Source organism: Lycium barbarum, chromosome 1, assembly GCF_019175385.1.
Source record: "Lycium barbarum isolate Lr01 chromosome 1, ASM1917538v2, whole genome shotgun sequence".
In the NCBI taxonomy this organism is placed as follows: Eukaryota; Viridiplantae; Streptophyta; class Magnoliopsida; order Solanales; family Solanaceae; genus Lycium; species Lycium barbarum.
The window spans coordinates 166,366,240-166,391,657 of NC_083337.1; the positions used below are offsets into that span (position 1 = coordinate 166,366,240).

General features: G+C 34.7%; 3 protein-coding genes and 1 pseudogene across 4 annotated transcripts; 3 read left to right on the top strand and 1 right to left on the bottom strand.

Annotated features, from left to right (window-relative positions):
• The first annotated feature begins 1,117 nt into the window (after positions 1-1,117).
• Positions 1,118-7,584, top strand: LOC132605559 (cysteine-rich receptor-like protein kinase 1; annotated as a pseudogene).
• On the top strand, positions 7,577-13,719 carry LOC132605569 (WUSCHEL-related homeobox 2). Its single transcript, XM_060318699.1, has 2 exons — positions 7,577-12,017; positions 13,251-13,719. Exons 1-2 carry the CDS (start codon positions 11,705-11,707, stop codon positions 13,673-13,675), a joined length of 738 nt encoding a protein of 245 aa, XP_060174682.1. The 5' UTR covers positions 7,577-11,704; the 3' UTR covers positions 13,676-13,719.
• A 3,098-nt stretch (positions 13,720-16,817) lies between these two features.
• Positions 16,818-20,995, top strand: LOC132605577 (uncharacterized). 2 transcript variants are annotated; one of them, XM_060318711.1, is made up of 3 exons: positions 16,818-16,976; positions 20,186-20,372; positions 20,581-20,995. In XM_060318711.1, exons 2-3 carry the CDS (start codon positions 20,202-20,204, stop codon positions 20,650-20,652), a joined length of 243 nt encoding a protein of 80 aa, XP_060174694.1. In that variant the 5' UTR covers positions 16,818-16,976; positions 20,186-20,201; the 3' UTR covers positions 20,653-20,995. The 2 variants fall into 2 exon arrangements, with proteins under 2 accessions (XP_060174694.1, XP_060174701.1); XM_060318718.1 differs by having other exon boundaries at positions 16,844-16,976; positions 20,190-20,372.
• An 899-nt stretch (positions 20,996-21,894) lies between these two features.
• Positions 21,895-25,148, bottom strand: LOC132605548 (heat shock cognate 70 kDa protein 1). The gene is made up of 2 exons (XM_060318678.1): positions 24,871-25,148; positions 21,895-23,788 (listed from the first exon to the last, which is right to left on the bottom strand). The coding sequence occupies exons 1-2, from the start codon at positions 25,082-25,084 to the stop codon at positions 22,059-22,061; spliced, it is 1,944 nt and encodes a 647-aa protein (XP_060174661.1). The 5' UTR covers positions 25,085-25,148; the 3' UTR covers positions 21,895-22,058.
• Positions 25,149-25,418: the final 270 nt, after the last annotated feature.

Consider the following 25,418-nt stretch of genomic DNA (forward strand, 5'->3'; position numbering starts at 1 on the left):
ATTTTTGTCTATTATCCTATTTCATTTTTTTTAAACTACAAATCTAAGGCATAAGCTGAAAAGCGTCCATGAATCTATTCGTTGTCAAGTTTTCACTCCAGGAAATGCCAAAAGGTTTCTTTTCACTCACCTTCTGCACTTGTATTATAGTATGTGTTTTTCTCTTGATTCAATTGTGCGCAAATTTCTTCTCAAGAGAATATATTGTGAGTTATTCAATAGGTTCGCTTCTACAATGCATTTTTTTTTACTCTATTATGGTTAATTCAAATTTCTACTTATGTCAATATAATTGGTTTAAATTGGGGTTTTTTAAATTAACGACTTCTTGCTAACTCGCGTATTGATACCGAAGTAGAAAAGCATCTCCCATTGAAATTTACCACATGCGGGGTAGCCACTCTTTCTTATACTATGGGAATTTAGGCGTCTTAAGTATACTTCATATTAATTGTTTATTTGCAATACTTCATATTAATTGTTTATTTGCACCTTTTGATTTTTTTTGGAGGATCATTTTCCGGTATTCTTCATTATCCAGTCTTAATCTCTCTTTCTTTTTCGGTTGTCCAATATTCGGAACAATTACTTTTGCTTTTTAAATTTTAGGCTTAAACCAAGGCTGCTACTTGAGAAATTGAGGAACAAGAGACACATTTTGGGGGAGACTCAGTTAACAGAGCCAAAAATAGTTTTTTTTATTCAATCAAATGCTACGTATATCGTGCAAGTTACAAAGCAACAATTTAGTGAGAGATAGATAGCATATTCTATATATTCATTTGTAACAGACGCAGTTATGTGGCTTTACTACTAATCCTTTCATTTGTCATTGATTTGGAAAATTTATAAATGTGCTTCATTTATACAAATGGTTAATTGATTTTAGGTGGAAATGGTTATTTTTAGTGAACAACGTTTGTCGACTATTCTTCTAATTTTCGGGTGAGAAGAGAAAATCAGGGAAAGAACCAACCTGCAATAAAGTACCTACGAGAATACTCCTTTACTTGCTTTATTAATTTTAATAGACAGTATACATAATTTTGATATGGTAAACTCAAAATTTTCTTATAAGGTGATTGAGAAAGTTGTAATGGTTGATGAGATCACTAACTGATTTCTGTTTGTTCATTTTATGATGGATCTTCTGCATATCGCAACATATAAAGGTACAAAGAGGGTTCAAAAGATTTCACTGGCTCTTGAGACGTTGAAACTAAATTTTAAGTATGAAATGCTCGAAAAAGCAACATGGGGCTTTGATCCGTTAAACAAGTTAGGACAAGGAGGATCTGGTTCAGTATATATTGTACAATACGCGTCAATAGGCAAAGGAGTTCTTCAATGAGGTCAATTTGATCAGTCGTATTCAACACAAGAATATTGTGAAACTATTGGGTTGTGACATAGAAGGACCAGAGAGTCTTCTGATTTCGATTATGTATCTAACAGGAACCTTGATCAAGTGCTCTTTGGTAATGATTCTTGAAGTTTAGCATTGTTAGTTTTTTTTTATGTGACATCTTTTTTGAAGCAGATACAATAATTCGTTTTGCTTTTTCTTGAAGATAGCAACAAGCATCAACTTTTAAGCTGAAAGGAGCAGTTTGAAATTATATTGGGAATAGCATAAGGGCTTGCATATCTTCATGAAGGAAGCAAAGCAAAGACAATCAACGGGGATATTAAAATATTCTGGTTGATGATCAACTCATCTAAAAAATTGTTGACTTTGGACTTGCTCGACGTTTTTCTCCTCATAAAACTCATGTCAGCACTGGAGTTGCAGGAACCTGGTAAGTCATCAATATTCAAATATTAATTTAAGTTTCTCCAACAATACTTGTAGTCTAACTTTAAGAGAAATAATATTATATTTTTTCAAGAGCTATGTAGAAGATTTGCTTCCATCAAAAGATTGCGGAAGTGCTGATAATAGATTAATTCTGCTATAGGGGATGTCTAACTCCTGAATATCTTGTTCAAGGATGTTTTACAGAGAAAGCAGATGTTTACTCCTTTGGAGTGGTGGCCACTAGCCACGTTGGTTGCATGTAGTATAGAGACCAATGTCTTTGTGAGTGATTCCGGATCAGTTCTACAATCTGTAAGTCTCAAATCCGTCCTTATTCAATCGAGTGTTGAAGTCATGATTTAATGAAGTAATTAAAAAAGTATTTCCTCTAACAGTTTAAACTTTTAGATTAATTGGCACACAATTCAACAATATCAATAACATACTTTTTGAGTGTGTCCTGTGACATCCCAGCTTAGGAGGAAAAGTCTCACATCGGCATAACACAGGAGAGGTGCTGGGTATATAAGTAAGCATGCCTTACCTCCTAGTGACGCGTTTTAAAGCCGTGCGGGCCTAGGCCCAAAGCGGATAATATCACTGGTGGGCTGGGCTGTTACATGTCCATCCTTCCAATTACATTGGCATTTAGTACTAAATAAACCATGGTTCTTAAATCTTGTAATAGGTGTGGAGAAATTACAAGTTAAATAAGATTACTGAGTCCATTGACAGCAGGCTGATGAGTGATTTTCTAGAACAGGAGGCATCACGCGTGCATCAATTAGGGATATTGTGCACACAAACTAGAGGATTCTCGTGACCATCTATGTCTCAAATTGTAAGAATCCTAAGAAACAAAAAAATTGAAATTCCAGTGCCTATGCAACCTCCGTTTGAAAAATCGAGTTTACTAGCCCCTCGAGATACTAAAAGTAGTTCGTCCATAAGTAAATTGTCACGACCCGTCTAGGGGCCGTGACGAGTACCCGATACTTGTACCGAGCACCCCTTGTCTATCGTTTTACCTTTACCTCTTAGCAAGCCATGTAAACAGAGCAATTTTTTTTTTGAACATTAACATTAGCGGCGTCATTCTGAACATAGACTAATAAACTTCGTTATCACTTATACATCAACATTAGCATGCCAAAACACCATATGCCTAACTATACTTAACTGACTGTACATATCTGTCTACGAGCCTCTAGACGTAGTACACTTATACATAGAAAGGGCTGAGTACTGCCATGCCCGAATATATATACACAAAATAGTACCAAGGAAGTGAGGCTCCGGAATAACTGGAGCACTGTCAACACTGTTGGTAGAGCTTCTAAGGATCAAATCCGCCTGTCTGCTGACCTGCGCGGCATGAAACGCAGCGTCCACAAGAAGGGACGTCAGTACGAATAGTGTAGCGAGTATGTAAGGCATGAATAGTAATATACAGAAAATATGAATCATGTATAATGACATAAGAGAGTTACAACACATGTCCTGGGATAGAAACATAACCTGTATATATATATATACCCTTGGCAGGTGCTATGCGTACTTAGCTTTCCTTTAAGAATCTTTCCTTGTTCATATACATATACATATAAAATAGGACATCTCATATTGCCGAGGCGTCGGCAGCCGATCCATTTAACCATAAATATACACATCCCGCGTCCGGGACGATATCATATCATGTAATGCCAACTGATCAGGTGGATATGCGTTCATAACGCTCTGCCCTTACCTCCATTTTCCCCGTATACACATGCATATATCATGCACATATATCAGCGTCTATAGCGCTCTAGCTCTTTTATCATATACATATACGTGTGTCGTGTAGGTACATCAGCGTCTATAGCGCTCTAGCTCTTTCGTCATGTGCATGTTTTAAAAAAATATATACACATATCTTACATACATTTACATGTCTTATATGCATTTACGTATCCTATATACATATGTCTCATAGGCACGTAGGAAAGCCCAAAGAAGAATCATGTAGTCATCGGAGTGACGTAAGGTCGGTGACCTCCAATTATATTATAGAATACTCGTGATCGCTTTGTCTCGCCTTGAAGGAACGAGTATTTTAAGGTGAGACTACCAACGGGGAATAATATTAAAGTAAACGTAGAATGAAATCGGGGCATCATAGATGACGGTTCATAGACTTTGAAATCTTTTAGAAAATAAAGTCATAGCTAGGAAATATAAATAAGATTCAAAAATTAGTTTATCATTTTCATGTTTACATAAGATACTTAGCTTAGTCATCTTAGTCATAGAGTCGTTCCGGTAGTACGTATCATAGGCATATTCTCTTATCTAACATCATTGTTATCATTATCGACATGGAAGTGCCCTCGTTAGAGGAGTCATAGTATTTATCATTTGGTATTGAAATCGGGATCAAAGGTTCCCTTTGGATTCACTTCAAGTAAGTCAAGCAAGACTGTAAGGAAAAATCCGAGAGTAGCGGGCCCACCTCGGGCCGGATGAGGTAGCGTATACGATTTACGTATGTTACGTGTCATAGCGTTACTTGTGAGGGTCTTAGGGTAATCGGGTCCCATTTATACAAGTTCTAAGGGTGTAGGAGGTTTTTCCAACAATTGGCACACTTTCTAGTTCAATTCTATTGAACAAAAAGTGGAAAACTTTAGGTGCGGATTCCGGGGAACCGAGTTGTCCCCGAGGCTCGTACCCAACTTATTTCAACTAAGACATGCCATAGAAAGAAGGGTGAAGCCTTACATACCTCTTTCCGCTTCTTTTGCTATTCCGAATTCACGTTGCAATCTCGTCAAAATCTGCAAATTGGTCACATTTACCCAAACTTTCATTAGGGTACTTAGAGTTAGAATCTTAAGGAACCACTTGGCTACCGAAATTTCGGCAGCACTTCCTCTGTAAATATACCATCCTCAACATTCAACATAGCCAAATTCTCATCAATCACAATCCGGGAATTCAAACCCGGCCAAACTATTAACATAATTCAACAATCACACTAAAAATTCACATATTTCATTCAAGGTGCATTCCAACACTTCAATTAACATTCTACCTCCTTCAATACTCTCCAATTCCAATGAAACAACAATAACCTTATAATACATATATTCCAACAACATCATAGTAATACCATTACATGTCTTCCATACAAAAACATTATTTTCAATTTACACAAACTTCCAATTGCCAATACTTCACCAAACTTGTCAAGTCTTTATTTGCGATATAACATCTACAACACAACGATTAAGATATTAATTACAACTCGCTCATTATTCTTTCACAACTCACCAATATACACGACTATACATCAAGTGTACACGGCCACATATACCATGCACACTCACACGGCTCCAACATGTATACACCACTACAATCTCTCCAAACTCATTCAACTTCCATTTTCCACATATCATTCACAACAATAACAACTAAACACTAATTAAAATAATTGAAGCATGACTCCCACACACATATATATATACACGGCCATATACTATATTTCTCTCCTTCATGAATTTCATCCATTTTAGCATACTACAACACATATAAACCATATATAACACATAAAACAAGATCAAAACTCACCTTTCTTCTTCAACTTCTCACTTGACTACAACTTGACAACTTGTATGATTTTGAATTTTTCTTGCTCCAACAACAACTCCACCTTGTTAATCACCCTTTACTTGGTAGAAAATGATTTTTGGAGAATGTTTGCAAATTTTTCTTGTGAAAATTGCTCTTGGCCGAAATGGCCTTAAGTTTTTCTCCTCTCTCTCTCTTGTTCTTGCTTTTCTTGAAATTTCTAGAACATTATGTGGAATAAGATGACTTAGTCATCTTATTTATTGACCAAATTTTATTTAATATGGGCTTGGGCCATAACCATGGCCGGTTGGGCCTCACAAATTTGGGCCTTATTATTTTTTTTTTGATTTTTTTGGGCCAACTCGGTTTGGTCCCGAGTTGGGCCTAGCCCACTGACTTTTCGACCTTAAAACGTTCATATCTCCTTGTACCGACGTCACCTGGGCAACCACGACCTATGGTTGGAAAGCTAATTCAATTATCTACAACTTCTAGTTCTTGGTACTTTTCCAAATTCCAAACTTATAATACCGTGTTTGCCCCTTGAAGTCAGATCACCTGAAAACGTTTTTTTTAAATATTCGTTTGGAGGACTTCCACTTTGATTTGGCCCCAGGGTCCTTCTTGAGTTGTGTTTAACTTCTCATATGTGATTCATATGAGTTTTCAGATGTCCCAAAAAAATCTCGATGTGTGGGTCCCATCTCAGCAAATAATCTGACGTTCAAAAATACGGGATACAACATAAATATAGTTTTTGCTCAGACTGGTATTCCACTGATGGAATTTCTAATCATTCCTATGAGTTTGCTAGCTATCTGTCTCTCAATCAAGTGGTTTTCGATGAGTGAAAGCAATAGACTTTTGAAAATTTCTTGAGGATTTTGGTTGCTTGCCGTTACTCATGGATTTACAATAGTCCTCTCCAGGGCAATGAACCAAGGTATGGTCTCACAAGGAAATTTTTCACAATGAAGTTTTTTTCTTTTCTTTTTTCGGTTCTACTTTAGATTTATGAGTATTGTTTTATCATGGAGTTTTTTAAATTGTTCTTAATTGATCCAATGAGGCTTTTAGAATGAGATTCTGTGAAATATTTTAAAAGGACTATCTATATTTTCTGAAATAAGAATAGAATACTTTAGAAAGTCGATTGCATTTTAGGTAATGAAACACTAACATAAGCCCAACAATGACAAATTGATCATCTAATATATTTTGGTGACATGAGAGATATTTTGAGATTGGACTTTTTGTTAGTGTGCTGCCGTACTAACATCTTTTTATTTTATGTAATATTTTAAAATATAAGCTTAAATATTAAAAAATCATGCTAAAATTAATGTAAGTTGCAATGATTTTTATATCAATATGGTGACAAAAATACATTTTAAAAATTGCATGCCATAATATACACACACGTCACTTTTCACTTCTATAAATTCAAACTACAAATAACTTTATGGTTAAGTAATAATAACTTACGAGTATCATATATTATCAGTATATATAACATAATTTTATTTTATTTTTTTGCACTGATAGAGTTTAATTTTTTAGACAATCAAATTACTTTAATTTGTGTAACTGCATAGATTAAGTAATTTAATCTAATAACTTGAATTATAGCATATCAAAATTCACTATTAGCGTAAAAAATAGATTGAAGCCAATGGCGGGGAATATAACATATCAAAATATATTGAGTTTAAGTAATATACACTGTGGTGTAAATAATTTTTATCATATCAAGTTATTTTAACTTGTTATAGCAAATAACACATCTTATTTTTAATATTTCAAATCCCACTTTTAAGAAGGTCTTTTAAAACTCCTTTGAATGACCTGATAATTGTAAAAGTTATAATAATAATAATAATAATAATGTAAATAACTTAAACTTAATATCAGGTAAATATGTTATTTAATTTACATTATCAGTATCTAACTAAAGGCAACAGATTACAACTGTTTCTCGATATACAATGACAACATATTACCACTGTTCCATTGGTTAGTTGAATGAAATAGTGAAATTCCCAACAGAGTCCAGGAGAAGGTAGCTAGTCAAAATTCCAATCGAGGACAAAAAAGCACCAGGCACTTTGTCGCATATAGAGTACTGTAGTCTGTAGATATCTCTCAAACTGAGAATGTGAGGGGAGAGAAGATGGAGGGGCGGATGCAGACATTACAGCATAGGGTTCACCTGAACTAAGTATTTTCGATGTTGGGTATAACTTCATATCTAAATTCATCAATATTACAGTAAATAGTGGGTCAAAACTCATAATTTTAACTTTGGGATCATAACAGTTTTGGTTCGTAAGTTATAGATATTTATTTTGATTTTGGTCCTTGTGATATCTAACGATACACATTTAACCTTCAATGAATCAATACGTACATGTTTTTAGTCATTTTATATAAGAAGTATGTTGTAACTGAACTTTTTAGAACTATATTATCGCCAATTATGGAGTAACAGTACAAGCTTAACATAATAAATGGATAAGTGGTTGATCGACATTATGATAAAATTATTAATATTTACAAGCAAAGGGATCAAAAGTGCACATTTTTATTAATTGAAGTTTAAATGTGCGTAATCAAATATTATAAGAATTAAAATTAGAAATTATTAATAATTGATGGACCAAAAGTATTATCATTAACCTTAAAATTTGAATTATATTAAGAACTTTAAAGGTTAAACTTATAAAATTTAAATTTTAAATCCTTGGCTGGATGATAGAGCTAGAGGGACTTTGTGTGAGAGTTGAATTTGGTCTTAACGATATGGCGCCTGATAGGCCCTTGCAAACCCCTAGTCGGTGTTACTCTCTTGTATTTATTTGATTTGCCACTTTGCCCTAGATGCATTCCCTTTGGTCCTCAGTTCTACATTACTAGTACTTTCTTTGTTTCTTCTGCATTATTCATACCTTTTCTGATCGTCAATAACTGGAGATTTTTTATTTATTTTGTCCTTGAATATAGTCCTATTTTCACTTGAATTAATCTAGTCTAGTTATATACTCACCCCTACAAGACTACTACAAAAAAATAAAAGAAAATCTGTCAGCCGAGTTGTCTGATGAATGTACTTCTTGAATCATGTACAGCTTCCCTGCAGAATGATCCTTATCCAATATGATACTAACTAGCTAGCTTGTATTCATTTCTCCAATCGGATTATCTAGACCATACATGATACAACTTCCATTCTATTATTTTGCCGACTAAAATAAAACCAGCCACTGATCCGATAAGTATTCGATAAAGGGTTAATTAGTTGGCAAAAGGATTTCTTTTGTAGTAATAATTCAGGTAAGAAAATTGAGAAATAAATAGCGGAGAGAAAAATGCAACCAGCTCCGATTTAACTGATATTAAATGATTCTACTGGTTTTTACTCTACTTTGTTTTGAGAATACGCTCAAATGATCTGGGGAAACCAATTGTTTAGCAAATTATTATGAAGGCAGGGCATTTGATCAGCGTGCATAAATATGAGGAGTATAGGGTGGCTATGATAATTAAATTTGAGTGAGGTCACGAAAGTCGAATATATAGGGATTTACACCCATTAATCCCAACAGATCTGCCAATGAGATATGTTTTCGTAGTTATTTCAATCGCATAAAAGATGCCGCCGATAGGTAATTATATTCATATTCCAAGAGATATAATGGTACCTCCATTACCATTAGGTCCACCATTTGTTCATGAAAGGAACATCTAATATCATGAAAGACCTTATTGTATTATGAAATGGACACTAATTTCCCAAAGAACAGAAAAAGTGCTTTGAGTTAATTGCACTTAGCTCCCTTAACCTTGAATAATTAAGAAAGAATATCTTCTTCACATTTTGACTGAGATCATAACCCCCTTCAGCAACATCTTCAAGTGAACTTTAAAATTTTAATATAAGAAAAAAAAAAGTACTCTATTCCTTTTTACTAGTCCGGTATATTAAAATAAATATTTTATTTTACCTGTTCATTTTAGCAAATTAAGAGATATATATACTTATTAATTATAATATTACGCTTATCATTAAGTAACTATTTTTAAAATTTGTTAAAGTACAGGTAGTCAAATTAAAAATTTTAAAATATAATTAATAAGTATAACTTAAATAAAATAAACGCTTAATCAATTGAGTAATTTCTTGAGAGAGCGAAAAGTCAAACTGGACTAGTAAAGCTGTAAAAGGAACATGAGAAGCATTGTCTCTTTTTTCTTTTTAGTTTTTACTCAAAGCTTTAATAAACAATACTGAAGTCAAAGAACTGGTTGATCTCTATTTTTTTTTTCTTTTTTTTTTTTTTGCTCAAAAAATCCTTTACTACATCTGTCTCAATTTATATGGCACAGTTTCAATTTCTAGAGTCAAATTAAACAGTTTAATTTTGACCGTGAATTGGACATGAAATCTTTAAGCTTCTTGAAATAAAATTTGCATATTTGGAAACTGTGTATACTAGTTGATAATTCAAAATGTTTAAAAGATATATGAAAAATTACGATCTAAAAAAGATTTGTTTGAATCTCGAAATCTGATACGTGGTATAAATTAGGACTGAGGGAGTAAGTTTTAGATCACGTAGATATATATAAAAAAATAAGTATAATTTCAGCAAAGCTTATCTTCAAACAGGAGAATAATAGTACAAGCCGTCAGTTTATAATAGCGAGGATGCGAAAACAATTCCTTCTTCTTTCAAGCCTGATCCAAACGATCCAATCTTTGCTACTTCGCTCATTACCGTTGTAATTGATCGTATTAACACTAAACATTAGGATTGACACATATAAAACCTAGGTAAATGCGGCTATATGTTTACGAATCAAACATTTATTACAAGACAAAACAACAGCTGATCATTAAGTGGACACGAGATCATATAAGGAGATGCAATCCCACGATTTCTTAGATTACCAAGGTAATTTATGCATTCGCTAACCGTGATTGCTTCATTCCTCAATACGCCATTCATCACAATTCATAGGCTCTCCTTTATTGGTTTTCACACTTAATTCAATTTTTTTTTTCATTATTAGTATAATTTAGCCTATGAAAACAGATTATTCCCTCTGGTCCAAAATAATTGATGATTTAGTCCTGAAAATATGTCCAAAATAATTGAGGTTTTAGTCTATCAAGAAGGTATTTTATTCTTTTTTCAAATTTATCCTTGACACATTCTTAATTCAATGAACTTGTTACAATTTCAAAGTCCCCTCTTAATTAAGGATATTTTGGTCAATATACCTCTTAATTACTAGTAGTTTTTAGGAGTAGTGGATTCTTTAATCCATGTGTCTAAGTCTAAAATCTCAATAATTTTATACCGGAGGGAGTACTATTTTAGTCTACTAGTACGTATTACCTGTAAATGCTTACTAAATAAAATAACTTAGAATTATTCGGTCTCATTTTATGTGATGCAGTTACTATTTGTAGAATGACCGAAATCTTTTTGTGTATTTTAAAATATTTTCAATTGTGAATTATTGTTACTTATAATATTCTTTATGTAATTTTTAAATATATAAATTTAATTCAAAAGAAATTTAAGATTTTATGTTTGAATTTAGAGTGAAAATGTGATAATTTGACTCTTATACTCCTATTTTTTCTCATAAAATAGGAAGGAGGGAGTGCATACAACTTTTAACTAATTTGATAGTAGGTTTCTTTTTACGTTCTCAATTTTGACTATTTTATTTCTGGCTTCTTAATTTGCTCTAATACTTGCCGTTTGAAGTAATGAATGATTATCGGGATAATGATAATCTGTTTCTTTGGCTCTCGCAGTTTCACTGTATGTAAACTACACTAAAGAAAGAGCCTGCAGAACTAACTACAATTCCCAAAGCCTAGCCCCTACACCTTACAATCCAACCGGCTGTCTTTTCCCCTAATTACCTGAATTACCCCTACATATCTTCCTATAGACTGTCATTTTCCTAACATTTAGTCATTTCTTTCGTTCCCGAGACAAGTCCAATATAGGGGTATTTTAGTCCTTTCATGCATGCATACATTCATACCAAGACGAAATACCTCTCCTCGCCGCTAACCGCCATGTTTTCAGAGATTTTCAGCACCAAAAACAATACGCATGTTAATAACATCTCTCCCTTTTGTTAATTTTGACTCTCTCTCTCTACCCCCTATTCCCCTTTATATATAGTACTACTATACTCTAAATTAAAACCATGCATATATATTTCACTCTTTATTTTTCTTGAGTGTTGAATTTTTTTATTTTTTTTTAAAAGATGAATGATAATATGAGTGTGGATATGTTAGCATCTGGTGGAACTCCAGTAGGGTCTAGGTGGAATCCAACGAATGAACAAATTGAGTTGCTTGAGAGTTTATACAGGCAAGGGATAAGAACACCAAGTGCTGAGCAGATACAACAGATTACGGGGAGGCTAAGGGCTTTTGGTCACATTGAGGGGAAGAATGTGTTTTATTGGTTTCAAAATCATAAGGCAAGGCAACGACAGAAACAGAAGCAAGATAAATTTGCTTATTTCAATCACTTTCTTCATCGGACTTCTGTTTTTCCACCACCTTGCCCAAATGGTAAATTTATATTTTTCTTTGTTCCACATTATATGAAAGTGTTATTGTTTGGGAAGTCAAACAGTTTTTAAATTCTTTGACTATAATTTTTTTAATATTTTTAATTATTAGTCATATTTACTTGTAGCACATTTAGTGTAGTTTTCAAATATATAAAGTTTATTTCAAAATATTTTGAGAATCTATATATGAATTCAATTTATAGTCAAAATAAATGTTTTGATCTTCGTACTCTAACCTCTTCTCATAAATTGGGACATGGGGAATAATCTTTTGCTATACATCGTTTAATATTACACACACGGAGTATTCAATAATATTCATAGCCGAATACTCAGTCAAAACGTATCATCACTACATGATTTTTATTGTCTAAAAGCTCTGCATATTTGTTTATTTTATTTACAGACATACTGTTTGGATATATAGTTCTATCTCTATTTAAGAGTTTTGATTGGTAGGGGTCAAGCTAAACCCCCCACACACCTTAGGTCCACAACCTAACGGTGATGGCTTAATATAAAAAAAAAAGTGTTTTGACTGGATGGGTTGTTTTATGAGAAAATGATATCTGTACGAGAAGTCTGTATGCTTTCTGATTGACAGTTTGCTTTCTGAGGGACAGTTTGCTTATCATTTAGATTTTGTTTCCTTTTCTGGGAAGTTTTCAGTTTCTGATGGCATATATTGTCTCTTTGCATTTTGCTGCCTTCACTTCTATGATCACACTAACTACTGTATAAGTTAGTCCCCACCAGGAAACTTGTTTTTCTCTATCAAAATGATTTTTAAGACGTTTGAAAAGTTAGTTTTTAGCGCTGGGAGAACAATTATTGATCAGTGTAATTTCTATATAGTTTTTACATAGGTAGTAAAAATGAACTTTTACCTATCATAACCAATTCTTTTTTTTCATGGGCTGAAGTAGATATTTTCTTTGCTGATGATTGGTGACATTCGATCCAACGACCTTTGTCTGCTCTAATATCATAATGATCTAATACCATTTTGAAGTGTGTTACCATCTTATCAAAAAATTTAAGTTGTTAGAGAGATCACGCTTTTATTTATTTACAGTAATTATTACTCCATCTCAATAGTAATAAATGAGATTAAAAACAAAAAAGAGATTCAAGCAACATCTTGAAATATACTTTAATGTATAATTTTTTTATTCCATCAGTATATACAAAGTTAAATATATAGGATAATAATCACTATTAGGTTTTGCAGTTGGTTGCAGCCCTTATTACGCACCACAAAGAAATCTAGGGTTTTATCAGCAGTATCCAGTTCCCAGTCTTATCCTCCCAGCTGGACAAGGCGGTTTCAAAAGGAGAGCAACTTATGATGCTACTGCTGCTTTATACATCAATGCTACTACTACTCATCCTCCAGAAAATAACAGTGCAAATGCAAATAAGCAGTTTAATCAAGAAACCTTAAATCTTTTCCCGCTGCACCCAACTGGGGTTTTACAAGAAAAGACTACCAACTCTTCTTCTTCTTCCACTACTTCTGCTCATGATCAGTCCAGTGTTGTTACTAGTTGTCCTTCAAATTCAGTGGAAACTGTAAACTGTTTTACTGATCTTGGAATTGGTGCTGCTGATCATCGTCCAGCGTTTAACTTCGCATGTGGAAAGGGTCCTTGTTAGTGACGGTTTTGAGAAAATATCTGTGACATTTTGCTGCTGTGTGTTTCATCTGGTTGGCTTCTTGATCTTGTCTTTGCTATATTATGCTTAGTTGGTGTTGGTTTGAAAGAGTATAATCATATCCTTCATATGAACAGTGCAATATGTTGTCAATGTAATTGTGTTTTCATATTGTGCTGAAAGAGGATATGACCTTTATGATGTAATTCACAATGTTATTATTATTCTCGCTTTCATTTTATGTATGGTTCATGGTGGTCGTACGTATTAAGTTTTCCTTCTGAGGGTTTAAAAATAACCATCATAACAGTATTTACCTAATTAAATTAATTCTTTTCAATATCAGGAGTTCCTAAAATCCAGACTATAGTACTAATTCTTTGAAGGGTTAAATGAGATAAGAAGGAAGAATTAGTTTAGCCAATGAACTTGTGCTTCTGGCACCATAATTCGAATCCTGTCTTCTTGGTTATGTACTTTCAATCCGGGCAGATTCAAGATTTGAGTTCTATGAGTTCAATCTTTGGATTCTTAATATGGAGCCAATTGCATTTTGAAAATTATGTTTTCCAACCAATGTACGGTGATTTGGTGGAGTTTTACACATAAATTTATGCTTCGATCGAATCGGAAGTATTAAATTAAACTAAACCCGATGTCCATCTGGCACTGTGTACGTACTACTCCCTTCATCTCACTTTGGAGGCGATTTTTGACTGGAGCATGGGCATAGAGTTTAAGAAATGCTTTCGATAATTATGATCTAAAACAAGAAAATAATATTTGTGTAACTATAAATTATCTCATTAAAAGTAAAATAAAAAATTTAAAATTAAATAATTGGGCTAAGGGAATATAAGAATAAATAATGAAAAACAGTACTCAGCGCTTGCTTTTCCAAATAAACAAAAAATAATTTATCATTTAAATTGTTATTTTGAAATGGTACAACGACAAAGAAGGCTATTTATGACAAACTATTTCTAGCTTTTGCTTTCAATATCCTCAAGCAATTCCTAAATATTTTAAAGTAACTGACAAATATGAATTTGCCCACGTCTGACTAATCATCTCAAAATTGGTGGACTTGATCCTTAAAAAATGCCATAAAATACGTAATAGGTGATAATTATGAATAAAAAACTTTTTATTAGGTATTATGAGTGAAGATCATGATATAGAACCTTTTATGTATGGTTATGAATCGTCTTTCTAGGATATCTGAGAAAAAATATATATTTGGTTATGAATTTTCGAAGTTAATTACTACCACTTCCAAGTTAATTTGGTTATGACACCCCTCGGATGATCAGTTGCTTGAATCAACTTTCAGAGGGGAAAATGGGTACTTATATACTCCATCCGTCCATAATAAGTGTCATATTAATTTAAAAAAAATTATCCCATGATAAGTGTTACTTTAGGAAATCAAAACATAAATTGACTAGTTTTTTTCAACTCTACCCTTAGACAAAAAATTACAAGTTAAAGTAGCATCTAAATGATAATTGAAAAAGTCACATAGTAACTTGATATTGTTAGATTCGCAATGCAAGCCAAAAACTTAGCATGCTCTAATCAAGAAGAAAAAGTAATTTATTTTTATTATATAGGGGTAATTTAGTAAAATTTATATTATATTATTAATTTCTTAATATGCGTATTTTTTGCTAAGATAACACTTATTATGGAACGAATGGAGTACTAACTAAGAGGCAGCTACCTAATGTACGGCTAAGATATGACAAAGTCAACTTTTTTTTTTTTTTTTTAGCATAGGTCAAAGTAGTCCCATAGAATGAGCAATTTTTTATGTTAGACATTCTCTAATTTGATATGGAGCTTACAAGTTGTGGTAGACAACACCCCTAGAAGCCATCCGGAAAAACTGACTAAAAAAATAATAAGTTCGCAAGATACAAGGAAAAGAATATACGTACGACAAGACCTTTTGTCACAACTTTGCAATATTTTCAAGTGCAAGGTCTACATTCTACGGCATTCAAATTCATATTTTGTTGATAAATATTTTATAGATCGGAAAGTATTTTCACCTGTTTGGATGCAAGAATTTGGCGTAAAAGAGAAAAAGGAACGCAAATACATAAGGACTAGATCCTTTGGATTCCAAACATAAGCCCAAATTCCTTAAAAAAATTATGGAACAATAAAAGGTAGAAATAACAGGGTTCACTGACTATTTTTTGGCTTATCATGAAATTTTAAATTTCACAATTAAAACTTCAATACAATATCCTGAAATTTTATCGATGAAATGTAAAACTTCATGATATGACTATTTTTCAATTATAACGATGAAAAATGGTCATTTTCAAATTTTATCCCGATAGAAGTAGTAAAAATGATACTACTAGGGAGCCACTTTTAGGTATATTTCAATCAACAGCTCTAAGTGATCATTTCCGAAAATCATCCGACAAAGTGGACTACAGATGAAGTAATTGCACGGTTTATCCTTCACATGGACTGGTCTTTAATTTTTGTTTTTCAAATGGGCTGGTGTTTAATTTTTTCCCTTTAAAATCGAACTTATGCTTAGCGGGGCATGAGTGTGAATATTATGATGCGTAACTTATATCCCTCTAGATATAAGTTCAATTTTAAAGACCAGCACAAAATAGGGACAAACGTATTTTTTTTGTGTGGATTGGCCCTCTTTTGGGGTGGTCTTTAATTTTTAGCCCTCAAATTGGTGGTCTTTAATATTTGTCTTTCGCTTAACACTAGAGGTCCTGGGTTCGAACCCAGACTCAGTAAAAAAAAAAATTCCAAGGTATAAGTTGGGATTTGCAGGGCAAAAGTTGGGATGCGCAAGGTAGAAGTTTTCCTTAAGGCAAACTTTTACCCAAAATGAGGCCTTAAGGCAAACCTCTGTCTTAAGGTCTAGCTTTTGCCCAAAGTTAGGCCTTAAGACAGAGGTTGGTAAAATTGTAGCAAAATATTTTTTTTTCCTTAAGGCAGAGTTTGAAACCAACTTATATCTTGTGATTTTTTTTTTTTAATTTTTGATTGAGCAGGATTCGAATCCGAAACCAAAAAGCTTTTAGCGAAAGATAAAAATTAAAGACCACTGATTGAAGGAACAAAAATTAAAGACCACCCTCAGCGAAGGCCAATCCTGAAAATTGGCCGGACAAAAGTGCAAATGACCCACTACAAATCTGTACTCCAATTTGGCCCATATTGAGTTTCTACTTTGTTCGCCCAAGTTGACAACTCTCCATCGCTCGTGAACATTGGCGAACTTCCTGGAAATCTTCTTCTCTGGCGAATTAGAGTTGTAAGTTTCCTTCTTTGCACGAATATTTACAAGTTAGTGTGCATTTGTATTTGCTTCTATGTGATTATTACCACACATTTGTGACATGTATAATATGGCTTTAAGTCTTTGTGATCAGTTTTCTGAATATTTCTCTTAGACAAGGGAACTAGAGAATTAGGAAACAAAAGATGATACTGAAATAGGAGTATCTTTATTTCTAAGACAACCTGAAGTCATATTTTTAAAGTGCTCTGGTGTTCGTTTTTGTTGTTAGCTTTCGGTATTGAGATGAAAGTTATAAAATTCAATATCATGGTACTCCAAAAGACTACTGGTACTGTTTTATGGTCATCTCAAATTTAAGGATTTTACAGGATTGAAATTAGGTACCTTTTGAAGCAAAAGGTCTATCCATGAGGGCTATTGAGTTAATGGTAGGATATTAGAGGCCCACAGGGCTTTGGTCTAGTGGTAAAAGTATTGTGTGTGATGTGTGGATTAAGCGCATATCATGATTTCGAAGTCTATTGCAGACAAAAGTCTGATATATAAGTGGAGAAAGGTAGAGTAGACTCATTATTTACTGAGATTGAAATCGGCCCTTGGGGATTCTCAGTTATCAAAAGAGAACTTTTAGGACACTAGAGAACTTGATAATCAATATTGATAATAGCGATAAGTTTTTCCCTACCAAAAGTTTTTTTTTTTTTTTTTCCTTTCAGGATTTTAGTTACCTATCAAAAATTTCTACTATACTAGATATTAGAGTCTTCAAAATCTTTTTGTGTGATACAACTTGTTCCTAACCTGAAATATGACCACCTCATTTAATTAGTATTTATTTATTTTTGAAAAATAAAAAGATGACCACCCTATAGTCACTAAACTGGAAGAGACTGGAAGAAGGGGAAATGGGGTAATTCAGCTGTTTGATCAATCTATATGTCTGCTCCAGATAGAGATGTGCCTGATATGACACATCAATACACTGCTTTCTTGAAAGTGTTGTGATTATGTCAAATAACAGTTAGTGGTTTTAAAAGAAGTATGGTTTCTTCTAATACCTCAAGACAATTCAAAAAGCAAAACAGAATCAATTTTCCGCGGTTATTTAGTGAGGGAGGACAAGTATGGGTCTGACAGGTTTGGGAAAGATACAATTAGTGGCTTAGGAGACTGAACAAAGCTGAATTGTGGTGACAAGGTTTGCCAGTAGCTAATGCCTAATGGGTGTAAATGTAGTCTTAGATATGATATATGACATCGTAGATATTGCTGCTATCATAATAAATTGCATTCAGTAGAAATATAAGTAGCATATAAAAAGGCAAAGGATAGAAGAATACCCGAGCAAGAGGCTCTGATGAATACTAACGAGGTTAGGAACTCCACTATGACATGGTAGCCAAAAAAGAAGCCACGTAGGTTGGCTATTCCCAAGGATAACTCACTTATGAGTTATGACTTACTTCTTAAGAGGAAACACACACACTTAAAGAAGCAAACTTAAGCTCAAAGCTTTATATAAAAGATGTACTCAAATTCAAGAAGATCTACATTAAGGGTTAAAGGCCTGTATATATAGCCTTACAAATTGTTAAAAGCAAAGGTTCACCAACCAATGTGGGACTGAAACCTAATACATGATAAGGACAACTAGTATTATCTAGATTAGGTTGACAACAAATATTATCTAGATAATGACGAGCAAAAAGATAAGGTGATAAGTTGGTGCATCACCATATGGTAAGCGGCTGCATCGGCAAGTGACAAGCTCCTGCGTCATAGGTGGTCATGATTTTCTACACAGCTCATACATTCTTCCTTCCTTTCATGCTATGTTGCTCGGACTCTCCAAAAATGATGCTGCACCCGTGTCGGATCCTTCAAAAATACACTACTTTTGGAGGATCCGACACGCACCCGTGTCCATTTTTGAAGAGTCCGAGTAACATAGCTTTCATGTGATTTCATACTGCTCCTTAGGAATCAAGTGAGATAGCAGTACCATCCAGTTTTAATTGATTGAAATTATTGATTTCTCTAACCAATGAGCAAAATCCACCTTAACCCCCATGAAATATGAGATTGTGATCCTATGCCCCTTGAATGTCTTTTTGGGGATAAGTTGCTCCTTTTGACTAAATATTAACAACCAAAAAGAGATGTTTTCAATAATATACCAGATTGACTATGAAGTGCTGGAAAAAGGAGGGGGAGGGGACTTCCAAATGCATAAAGCTGTCACTGTTGTACAAATACAACAACAACAACAACCACCCAGTGAAATCCCACAACGTGGGATCTGGGGAGGGTAGAGTGTACGCAGACCTTACTCCTACCAAGGTAGAACGGCTGTTTCCGAAAGACCCTCGGCTCAATAAAAAGGATAAAAAAGGTCGGATAAGGCTAAAAAATTCAAAGTGATATGAAAATGCAAATAACGAAAGCGACACAGATAAAATAGGATAATCAAAGTACAGTAAATAACAGATAATAGCAGAAATCAGAGCATAAGAAATTATACTGCGATAATGCGCCTACTAATAAGGAAGGATAACGAGACTATCTATTAGCCTACTACCCTAATCTGGGTCCTCCAAACCCTCATATCTAAGGTCATGTCCTAGGTAAGCTGTAATACACTGTTGTACAAATCACTATGGTTTATATTATGTGGATGGTATTTTATAGAAATTCAAAAATATTTCCACAAAAGAATGTCAATAATCCAAATGTCTAACATTAGGTGTTGGAAAGAATTAGTTGAAGCTGCAGTAGGGAATTCTTATTTTCACCTCTGAATAAGTACCATGCATTAATAGTTATCGGGAAAAAGGAGTACTATAGCCTGAAGTAAAGTTCGGATTTAGAGCAAACAACAGCGGGAGGAAAGTAAACCGGTAAAAGCTTTGTTACCTATTATATATATCCTTATACCATTATCTTTCATTTACTAGTTTTCCTAGTAGTATGATTAATAGTGGAAATTTTCTTCTCTGAACCTTGGTTGAGAGTTACTTGTTTGGCCAACCTAGGTGAAATTATTGCTGTCTGTTTTATGAAAATTTAGTTCATTGTGCTTCTGTGTCATTCCCGAAGATTGTTAGCTTATATGGCTGCACTGCTAGTTGCTTGCATATTCCTGTTGATTTTCTCCTACTAGCCCCACTGCAGATTCGATTTCCTACTATACCAAGTCTGATCTTGTCTTTCATACTTAATAGTTAGAACCGGTGAAGGATGGGACGCAAAGCTGGTACCTTATTCATAAACCCAAAGAACTTTGGAAGTCTCCAAAAACCTTGTGTGAAGGATTTTGTCGCATTTCTTAATTGTTTGACTCTAAATCATAACAAGGACGATAAATGCGGCAGGCAAAAATCACTTTTAAGTGCATGCATGGAAGCTCAGGTATTTATTCTGGTGTCCTTATATAACGTATACGATTTTTTTATTTGGCTCTTAGCATAAGTGTACAGGCAAATCTTGTTTACTTTCTGTTCTTCATTGTTATTCAGACAAAATATATGGTTTTATTCATTTGATTGCTACAGATAGCATACGGTTTAGACTGTTTAGTATGAACATTAACATTGATTGTGATATGCTTTTTCTGCAGAGTGGCAGAAATAGAAAGCCTTGGGGTAGCATTAATTATCACCTCCAGAGGCTTAACAGGGGAAGGAGGTAGTTTGTATCGAGTTACTTGTGCATAACATAAGCTGCAGTATTGCGTGTCAGTGTGTCAATATTTCAACAAGTTGCTGAGATTTCCTTGATTTTCAGCTTGTTACTGAGGTGGTCAATGTAATTCTTGACGAAGCTAAGTCAGACTTAGCAAGCATTCGACTTAATAAAACCTTTTACCATGTCTTGCTGTATTTGGATTTTATCTATGACTTTTTCATTTGTAGCTTTAGAGAGCTGACAATGATTGTGTTTCAGTGATGTTGTTGTCTATTTGTCTTACTGATAGTTAACATGTTTGTTGTCAGTGGCTATAAACTATGTTTCAAAGTGAAGGATTCTGGGAACATCAGCTCCGGTTTAGCAATGTAATTCTGACAATATTAACTAAACTAAATGACTCCTAGGCTGTTTCCTCAGAAATAATGAAGAAGTAAAAGCTGAAACCTTTAAAATTTCAGGCAGTGATGGAACTGCAAACTTGTATGTGAAATTCACAGTTTTCTTGTAAATAAATTATAATATTTAAGTTAAAGAGTCTTCTGCGGTTGCGTTCCGTCTTTTATTTGGGTCCTGGAGAGACTTTAGGATGTATTTTGGAGGAACTCTCAAGAGACGTAGCTTCGGAGATAACTTTATTGTGATCCTGGTAGTTAACATCAAGAAATTTGTCTTTACCTTATCACAAAAAGAAAAAAGAAAAAAACAAGAAATTTGTCCATGATATAGAGTAGAACTTGAAAATTACAAACCAACTGTTGGTCTTTAAACCATAAGATTACAAATCAGTGGCTTGTACTTGAATTGGTCATTCAAACGCAATAGCATATTCTGCAGTTGATGGAAAGCATTATGTGAATGGGAGAACTCATAGATTTGGTTTTTGAATCGAACTTATTATTATTAAGTATGGTTAACCTTATTAAATTGTAGCAGCAGGCTTACTTTCTCATAAGGTAACATTTTTTAGCTTGAAACTTCTTCTAGGTTGGAAGTTGCTTTTGTTTGATAGTTTTGGCAGAAAAAAGATACTACACATTTTTTCCCCAAAACTTTGAAAAAGTGAATTTACCTCCTGAAATTCTTTACTCTTCACTCGTGTTTGCTAGTTTTAGAGGCAATCCTTACAAATCATATTGCCTTTTCGGCTAAATGTTGTAATTCTTTCCTTGTTACTGGCTAGAGCACGCAAAATTTTAAAAATGTAAACTCGAGCAGACAGCCAGAAAGAGTATTAACAGCTACCTGGAAGAAATTACCAACTTAACATTGCTATTTAAAAATACCAACAATAATGAAAAAACACCAGCATGAAATTCACAACACAAAAAATTCGAAGCTAAGAGCCAGTCCAAAGTAATCTCCTAAACTATACTAATGAAAAGAAAACAGCTAGTATCTATCAACCCTCTAGTCGACCTCCTCAATCTTAGGTCCTGCACTGCTACCACCAGCTGGCGGTGCATCATCCGTAGGTACACCTGCATCAGCCCCAGCACCCTGGTACATCTTCGCAATGATGGGATTACAGATACCCTCAAGCTCCTTCATCTTGTCCTCGAACTCGTCAACTTCTGCCAGCTGGTTGCTATCTAGCCATGAAATTGCCTGATCGATGGCATCCTCAATCTTTTTCTTGTCATCTGAGCTAAGCTTAGAACCAATTTTCTCATCCTTTATTGTATTCCTCATGTTGTAGGCATAGTTCTCCAATGAATTTTTGGCCTCCACCTTCTTCTTGAGCTCCTCATCCTCTGCCTTGTACTTCTCGGCTTCCTGGACCATCTTCTCAATTTCATCCTTTGACAATCTACCCTTGTCATTGGTAATTGTGATCTTGTTCTTCTGTCCAGTGGTTTTGTCCTCGGCAGAGACATTCAAGATACCATTTGCATCAATGTCGAAGCAGACAGTAATCTGAGGCACACCCCTAGGAGCAGGAGGAATACCAGAGAGCTCAAATTTACCCAATAAGTTGTTGTCCCTTGTTCTTGCTCTCTCACCCTCAAAAACCTGAATCAACACTCCGGGTTGGTTATCAGAATAGGTCGAGAATACCTGCTCTTTCTTGGTAGGAATTGTAGTGTTCCTTGGAATCAGGGTAGTCATCACACCTCCTGCAGTTTCTAACCCTAGAGAAAGAGGTGTGACATCCAAAAGCAGCAAATCTTGGACCTTCTCATTACCTTCTCCACTAAGAATGGCGGCTTGCACAGCAGCACCATAGGCAACAGCTTCATCTGGATTAATGCTCTTACACAGCTCCTTGCCGTTGAAGAAATCTTGCAAAAGCGCCTGCACCTTAGGAATTCTAGTGGATCCACCAACAAGAACAACATCATGAACAGTACTCTTATCCATCTTGGCATCCCTTAAACATTTCTCAACTGGCTCCATACACTTCCTAAAGAGATCCATGTTCAACTCCTCGAATCTGGCACGTGTAATGGTAGAATAGAAGTCAACCCCCTCATACAGGGAGTCAATTTCAATTGTTGTCTGAGCAGTGGAAGAGAGAGTTCTCTTTGCCCTCTCGCAAGCTGTCCTTAATCTTCTTAGAGCTCTCGGGTTACCATTAATATCTTTCTTGTGCTTTCTCTTGAATTCCTGGACAAAATGGTTCACCATTCTGTTATCAAAATCCTCACCTCCAAGGTGAGTGTCTCCTGCTGTAGCTTTCACCTCAAAAATACCCTCTTCAATGGTGAGGAGGGATACATCAAAAGTACCACCACCAAGATCGAAGATAAGCACGTTTTTCTCACCTACACTAGAAGCCTTTTTGTCCAAACCATAAGCAATGGCAGCAGCTGTAGGCTCATTAATAATACGCATGACATTTAGTCCAGAAATAACCCCAGCATCCTTTGTAGCCTGACGCTGTGAGTCATTGAAGTAGGCTGGCACAGTCACCACAGCATTTTTCACAGTAGATCCAAGGAAGGCCTCTGCAATTTCCTTCATCTTTGTTAGCACCATAGAAGAGATTTCTTCAGCAGCAAACTGCTTCTCTTCGCCCTTGTAGTTTACAACAATCATTGGCTTATCACCAGGTCCAGGAATAACCTTGAAAGGCCACAATTTCATGTCACCCTGTACAGATGCATCACTGAACCTCCTACCAATAAGCCGCTTTGCATCTGCAAATTGAAAGCACAGTCAGCACTTAATAGCAAAACTCAAATCATGTTAACATGATTTGTTTGCGTTACACCCAATGAATAGCAAGCTAGCATGGAAAGCACATAAATTTCATTACAAAATTATTGACAAGTTGCTACTGCAATATATGTGATCAAGAAATAGATAGGATAGCAAAATATAAATATAGAGGTTCTAAGAAGGCTCAAAGATGTATTCGGCTGATCCAACAGTTTTTCTTGTAATTAGTTTTCAGTAGGAGGCTTAGAGGACAAAGTCCTAGAAGGGTGGCTATGGACTCTAGGTGCTCTGTATGTGTAATGGCTCTTTTGTTTGTTAATGGTTTACCAAAAAATAAATAGAAAATAGACCTGAAAGCCATGAAACAACATGTTCCCAACAAGTGTTTGGTTAAACAGTTCAGTAACCAAACAATTCAGACTACTGCCTAGCAATGGCTAAAGCATGCAATAAGATATTGATATTCTTTCCAGATAAAAACAGCGCCAAAAATCCCTCGACAGCAGCTAATGGAACGAAAGAGCGCCAAACTACCAAAATATCAAATCCAATATAACAATAAGAATCAACATCTGTCACACCAGATCTATATTACACATCCAATTAAATTCAGAGTACACTCTGATGCACTCCATCCTCGTCAAATTCTGATAATGTACAAGGCAGATCGGACTTATCCTTTTTGTTGTTAATACGCAAACATGTTATCAGCTCAGGTTGCCTGATTAATTGACTTAACAAAGCACAAGTGCCGAGCTTATAGGCTCACTATATGTTGTTATTTTGTTATGCCACGATCAATTCACCAGACTGTCTTATTAATTATATCCTGTCAACTTGATATTATTAACAATCTACTGGACTACATGATAATTTTAGTACGTCGGAATTCAGACTTGAGATCTACAGGTGCTTTCTTATGTTTTAAACAAGCAAAGTCATATGAATCACAATTCACAACACGTCATTCCTGAAACTTCATCTCGCAATAAATCACACAATCATACAGAATAAGCATAAGAGAAACTATGACATTAGATCGTCAAATAGAAAAGCTTACCGAAAACGGTGTTAATGGGATTCATGGCAACCTGATTCTTAGCAGCATCACCAATAAGACGTTCAGTGTCAGTAAATCCAACATAAGACGGTGTCGTCCTGTTTCCTTGATCATTAGCAATAATCTCAACACGATCATGTTGCCAAACACCAACACAAGAATATGTTGTTCCTAGATCAATACCAATAGCAGGTCCTTCACCTTTTCCAGCCATTGCTTTTAAAAAGAGGAGAGTTAAATTATATTATGCTTTGTGAAGAAAGAATTAAAAAAAAATATGATGGTGAGATATGTAGAGAGGAGGGGTATATAATGGTTCGTGTTAGGGGTTCTAGAATGTTCGTGTTTCCTAAATCTGACCAATCAGGGAATTATTTGAACGTGTTTTATGGGTTCTCGAATGTTCCTATTTCCTGTAGACGTGGTATTACGTATCCGTGTTGGACCGACCATACTCTTTCCAATATAACACACCGACGGCTGCCCCACACAATATTTTTGTGAACTTTATTGCAAATCCTACCGGATTTTTAATTATCGAGGAGCAC